The 6,000-nt window shown below is 33.5% G+C and overlaps 1 protein-coding gene across 2 annotated transcripts; it reads right to left on the bottom strand.

Annotated features, from left to right (window-relative positions):
• Positions 1–547: 547 nt before the first annotated feature.
• On the bottom strand, positions 548–3,555 carry LOC120116492. 2 transcript variants are annotated; one of them, XM_039136968.1, is made up of 7 exons: positions 3,259–3,555; positions 2,826–3,095; positions 2,551–2,724; positions 2,347–2,453; positions 2,058–2,220; positions 1,883–2,024; positions 548–1,417 (listed from the first exon to the last, which is right to left on the bottom strand). In XM_039136968.1, exons 1-7 carry the CDS (start codon positions 3,409–3,411, stop codon positions 816–818), a joined length of 1,611 nt encoding a protein of 536 aa, XP_038992899.1. In that variant the 5' UTR covers positions 3,412–3,555; the 3' UTR covers positions 548–815. The 2 variants fall into 2 exon arrangements, with proteins under 2 accessions (XP_038992899.1, XP_038992898.1); XM_039136967.1 differs by having other exon boundaries at positions 548–1,423; positions 3,259–3,553.
• Positions 3,556–6,000: the final 2,445 nt, after the last annotated feature.

Raw genomic sequence — 6,000 nt, 5'->3', positions numbered from 1 at the left:
ATAGTTTCATAAACTAGACTCAATTTGAAAATTACTAAATTTAAATTAAATTATAAAATAGAAATCGTATAGTAACTCAAATAATTCAAAATTTTAATAATTAGTGAATCAAATTTAATTTTGTGTCAAATTTGGTCGAATATGTATATCACATATAAAATATATAGTATATAATTATAAAAACCGTTTAATATATGTATAGTATATAATTATAAAACCGTTTAAATTTGAATCAAATAGTATTATAATATTAAAATATTATAATTATATTTAACTTGAAACTATATTTAAACTGAAACTTAAACAATTCTACTCAAATCTTATAAACTCAAAAAATATTCAAATTTTTTGACTCGACTCAATCTAATGTTCAGCCCTATCAATAATGATCAAAAGATGCTTCTTCAGTGTGGTCATTTTGCCTTTTTCACATGTAACATCATTAAAAAGCATGTCCAAAGACGCTCTCAAAACCAATCAAACAAAAAAGGGTGTGAATCAAAATGCAAAATGAGAATGAGAAGCTGCAGAGATGAATTACAGTTTAACTTGCAAATTAAAACAGAACCAGTAAGCTGCATTAGATATTACATCAAATAACATATTTGCTACAACACCCTAAGTACTTATATGGGATTCTTCATCAAAAGAATTCTCCGAATCCTAGAAAACCCCATTGTGCAAAGCATCCCTCAACATACCACTTAATATATTAGACAAGCAATATCACATTTCCATCTAACCAGAGGGTGACTGGGGAATTCCCTTGATATTTTATCATTTGTTTTAAACAGTCTACAAACAAGAAAACTATCTTATCTGGCTTGTCTTTCTCCATCTTCTGAAATGTTGAACAAGAACTTCGGGAGAGATGCGATTCGGGGAAGATGAAGCAGCAACTCGCTAAACGAGTCTTTTCTTGACATGCCTGGGGCATTTCTGCCACTTGAGACTTCTTTTGTTTCCCCTTCAAAAGCCTTCGCATCATCCTTGGCTGAAGTATTGAACTCAAAGCCATTAGTTTTATTTATTAGCTCAACATCTTTTCCATCATCAGGTCCATTGTAATTTTCTCCGTTAGTATGTGAGCTTGAGCCAGTTGTACCGTCCTTTTGCAGAAGACAACAGAGAGAATTGACCCTTGACATGAGGGATTTCTCATCAGAGGCTGTTGTAAATTGAGTGTCACTGAGAAGGTATTGTGCAATATCCTCCAGCATTTCCTGGCAGTCTGGTCTATTTTCAGAGGATGGAATTTCAGAGGTCATATGTTCTGAAAGACGGTGTCCAATATGGTTCATAAGTTCACTCATGGACATAGACGGGTGAAGTCCAGGCACTTTTATCTGGTCCCAGTTTCTTGGCCCCTTTGAATCCACTACTTCACAGACTCCACTTCCCTCAATGCCACGAGAGTCTATCACTAATGAGAAATAAGATTTAATTAAAGAGAGAAAATACTGAGGAAATATCTTTCTGCTCAGCTAGAACTATAAGTCTAAGCCCAGAAAAAGAAAAATGAACAATACCAATGCATATTCTAAATCGGTCTAAGAACGAACAAATCAAAAAGCATGCATATGCTGCCATACAAATTTTTTTTAATAAAAAAGGCGAATGTGTTCTTACTGCTGCCTATACCAGCATCAGCGCCACCATTAACAAAATGATTTATAAAATAAAGCCTATGTAACATCATTATTAACAATAACAAGAAAACTTCAAATTGAACCCATTCAGCTTCCAAAGAAGATCACACACTGCACCATGTCAGTCATTGGACTTATAAAGGAGTGAATAAATGAGAATACTAAAGGACAATATAACATGAAAACTTTATCTACAGGCACATCAAAAACCAAACAAGAGCTCCTGATCATACCTGAACTGGGGGATGGAGCTTCCCTGGACATGTTTTCCGAGGTTATGGCAGCAGAATCTCCTTTCTCAATCTCAAAGGAAGAAGAGTGAGCTGCAGCAGGCGATGATGCTATAGCCTGGAAGCCAGAGCTAGTTGATCCTTTACCAGTCTCCCCTTGACAATAGTCATGTCCCTTTGGTTCACCAGGATCTTCAAAAACTGAATTCCGGGATTCAAAGTAAGGAGAATCCAAAATTATCTCTGGCTGTCTGCTTAAACAATTCAAACGCATGTCACACTGGATCAGTTTTTCGAAATGTTTGTTTAACAATCCTTGGGGGCACTGCAGAAAATGTTGCCTGCAAAGTGGCAATAAAAAAATTTAGCATATTAGTTAAATAACCCTATGCAAACATCCGAAATAGAACAGAAACATTCAGCTTGTATTCCACAAAAAATTAAAAAAAAAAACACATCAGTTTTACCTATGTATGCTAGCTTGACCATCAGTAAAATCTGATGTTGTCTGCCATAAGGTGTGTTTTCGAGGCTGTGGATTAGTCTCCCTGAAGAAAAGGGGCTGTCTAGCCAGCTGTATCATCAAATAAACAAGTCATAAGAATTATTGCAGAAAAATGAAATAGAGATCGGAAAGGGAAAAGAGTAAAACGGAACACAGAATAATTTACCAATACATTCAAAGTCCCAGGTCCATTATCAGGACAATTCGCCTTAATAGCCATAATATCGGACCACTGTATTTCAATCTTACTCTTAAGCCCACCTTCCAACACCTCCCAAACAAGCTTATGCTTTGCAAAATAACACTTGGCAACTAAATCCCCTTCATACCTCGATTTATACTGCAAATCACCAAGTAAACAATTCTTCAGCTACTTGAAAAGGATTTTATAATATTTATATATATATATATATATATAAAGAAAACTTAATGAAAAGTTACCTCCCAGTGGCCTATTCGAAGAATAGAAGCTGGAAAATTCGAGGCTTTAAGCTTATCAGTAGCGGCAGCAGCTTTACTCTCCTTTTTGACTCCAGAATTCGAGTTCTCAGCTTCGGCAGCTGAGCCACTGGCTTGTGATTGAGAGAGACGCATTTGGATCAAATCCAAAAGTGAAGGACTCTTCCTTAGCTTCAAACCAAGTGGGCTAGGTTCATCCAATGGATTGTATTGCGCTGGTGGGATCGGGAAAGCATTGGCATCGGAATTCCACTGACAGAAAATATAAAATAAAAGCAGAAATGTAATCTTAAAACTTTAAAATATCTAACAAAAAGATTTATTTTCTCTCTAAATAGTTTAGATCTCTCTCAAAGATAAGGAGTATGTTTGATTTCATAGGAAAAAATCAAAAGAAAATTGGAAAAGAGAATACCTGTTGAAAATTAGGAGAAAGTTTGAATCGTTTATTAACAGGGCCATGTTCTTCCTCCAAAGAATCATCTACGATCTCCAATTTGACCGGCGCCTTCTCCCGGCAAGCTTCGGGTTCCGGCGTCGGATTTCCCGATCTCATCAACTGCACCATCCAATCTAAGGGAAATCCCGGTTTTCCCAATTTCTAACCGGAAAACTCGCGGAAAATTCTAGCTTAAATTTTTTTTCTCGAATCAAAGTTTTTGAGGAAAGAGAGCGAATTTCGGAGATTCTGAAACCCTAGAAAAAAAAATTACTTCGGGAAATCTAATCAAAGGAGTTAAAAGGAGAGAAGGGCAAAGAAGGTATCCTATTTGGCGGCGAGCACGTGCGAAACCCGCGTCAAGTGGAGTTAGGAGATTACTCTATTTTCCTTGGTTGTGGCAATTATTGGGGTTAGAGCTAAGGTTGTTTTGGGTAATCTGGAGGGAGAGAGGAGCATGAGCTGGTAGACACGTAAACATATAAATGGATAATATGTGGGACCCAGAAGAGTTAGGATTTCTTTTAATAACGGCGGTGGTTTGGTGCTGTCGTACACGTGGCGAGAGATCCGAGGTAGCTTCTAGCATATTTGCTCTCGAATTTGACACGTATATGTTCATTGGATGCCTAGTACAAAATGCTTAATACGACGTGGATTTGTTTCTTTTTAAGGACGGTATTAAACATTATATATAGTTCTTGTTTAAGATAAAAATACAATATTTATATTTTTAACATTAATTTAATTTAGATTAATATTAAATTTATATAAATAATTATATTCTTTTGATAAAAAGTAATAATATTATATATATATATATATATATATATATATATATATATATAGTTATGTAGTACTAATAGTGCTTGACATTTATTGTAGACGCATCCATAAAGATAGTGATTGTTTTGAGGTTAATAGTGTTGTAGGTGGTGTGATGGTGGACTCCTGTGCAGGTATTTAAAAGAAACCAAATAGATAGTAATTTATTTGAGTCTGATTTGGTTAAAGTTTGATCAATACTCGAATTAAATAAATTCGATTCAAACTTGAATTTAATTCGAGCTTTTAACAAGTCGAAGTAAGTTACTTGATATTCGATTCGAAGAGTTCACAGGTAACACGAAAAAATAATTTTTTTACTTTTTTATTTTTTAAATTGAATTATTAATAATATTAGCATTTATATATTTTTTTAAATAAATTGTAAAATTTTCATATAATTAAGGTTTAATGTTTCAAGCAAGTTTTTTTCGAGCTTCAGTTTTTTACTTTTAGTTGAGCTTGAAAATTTTAAGCTCGCGAGTTTTCAAGTCGAGTCGAACTTGATAAATTTAAACTCGTGATATTTAGAGTTGAATCGAACTCAAGTTTAAACTTTTTGAATCGAGCTCAACTTTACTCATTGAAATCCCTAAAGATGAGTGGATTGATGGCAACGATTTTTGGGATAGATTCTCAGGCGTCCACACCCCGCACCCGCAGTCGATCAAGCCTCTCTTTTGAGCTAACGATGAGTTGAACGAAATTCGGTGTCTATAAATTTTAGTGATCCAAGTAGGGTGCCTGTACGGAGAGGACAATACTCCAAACAAATAAACTATTTCCATTCATTACAATTCTCAACAACCTAACAACTAATGAAAGCATAACAAAATCCTAAAATTTGGCTATATACTAGAAGTGGCCAAAATGCTAAACGTGAGAGTTAAGCTGAACACGTGTGAGGTGGGAGAAGAATTCATAATTGTGTAATCAGTGACGAATCTAGAAATATTTTTAAAAGTGAGCATATACATATATTAACAACATAATTTTTTTGAAATGTCAGACACAAACAAAAACTCCATGATGGACACTATCAATCAAATAAAAAATTAATCGAAAAAAATTCAAATTTTAAAATGACACGTATATACCCTCAACCACATGTGACTGCCAAGTAATTCAGTAAACAATTGGTTTCTTTACAGCTTACTTGTTCAAACTCCATAAAATTACCATATGCCACTTGGTTTTTCTTCCAAACATGTTTTTCCAAGGGGGGCGGTGTATCATTTCTATGTTATTTCGTTACAAATTGGGGTATCACGCTTGAAAATAGAATGTATATACTTCAAATAATTCACCCTTGTATATAAAACATGGAGATTCTTCTAATTAATAAAATGACATATTGTTAAAATTAATCTCCAACGTTTATTAAAACATTTATTTTGATATTTATTTTTTTAGTATTTCTCCTGTACAACAACTTTAATATAAGGTTATTTTGATATTTATTTTTTTAGTATTTCTCCTGTACGACAACTTTAATATAAGGTTAAAGAAAGATTATATTGAAAATGTTATTATTTTGTTAACATTTCCAATAAAACGCTACCTAAAACATTATTTTTTTTATCAAAAATGGTTTTCACTAATTAATTTCCGGTATAACCATTATTAACATTTTCGATAAAAAAAATAAAGTTTTATGTAGCGTTTTACCGGAAATATTAAATATTTTAGATAGCGTTCAATATTAACATTTTTAATATAAAAAATATTTTAGGTATTATTTTACCGAAAATATTAAAAAATAATATTTTTGATAACTTTTTTTTAACTATTTATTAATACCATCGTATTTCAGACATTCGTTGCGGGGATGAATGTAGACTTTCAAGTTGTTGCTGAAGATAAGGCCAGCCGCCCTCCGCTTCCTCAACCGGT

Source organism: Hibiscus syriacus, unplaced genomic scaffold (genome assembly GCF_006381635.1).
Source record: "Hibiscus syriacus cultivar Baekdansim isolate YM2019G1 unplaced genomic scaffold, ASM638163v2 tig00110299_pilon, whole genome shotgun sequence".
NCBI classification, from domain to species: Eukaryota; Viridiplantae; Streptophyta; class Magnoliopsida; order Malvales; family Malvaceae; genus Hibiscus; species Hibiscus syriacus.
The sequence above is the reverse complement of the archived record's forward strand: the minus strand, read 5'-3'. Positions and strand labels throughout refer to the sequence as shown.

Excerpts from the sequence above, each read along its gene's own strand:
- LOC120116492 (XM_039136967.1), bottom strand. The coding sequence starts at position 3,411 with ATGGTGCAGTTGATGAGATCGGGAAATCCGACGCCGGAACCCGAAGCT. Across the intron at positions 2,221-2,346 it reads GGTCAAGCTAGCATACATAG|GCAACATTTTCTGCAGTGCC; the intron begins GTAAAACTGATG and ends GCCACTTTGCAG. Across the intron at positions 2,025-2,057 it reads TTGAAGATCCTGGTGAACCA|AAAGGATCAACTAGCTCTGG; the intron begins AAGGGACATGAC and ends GGGGAGACTGGT.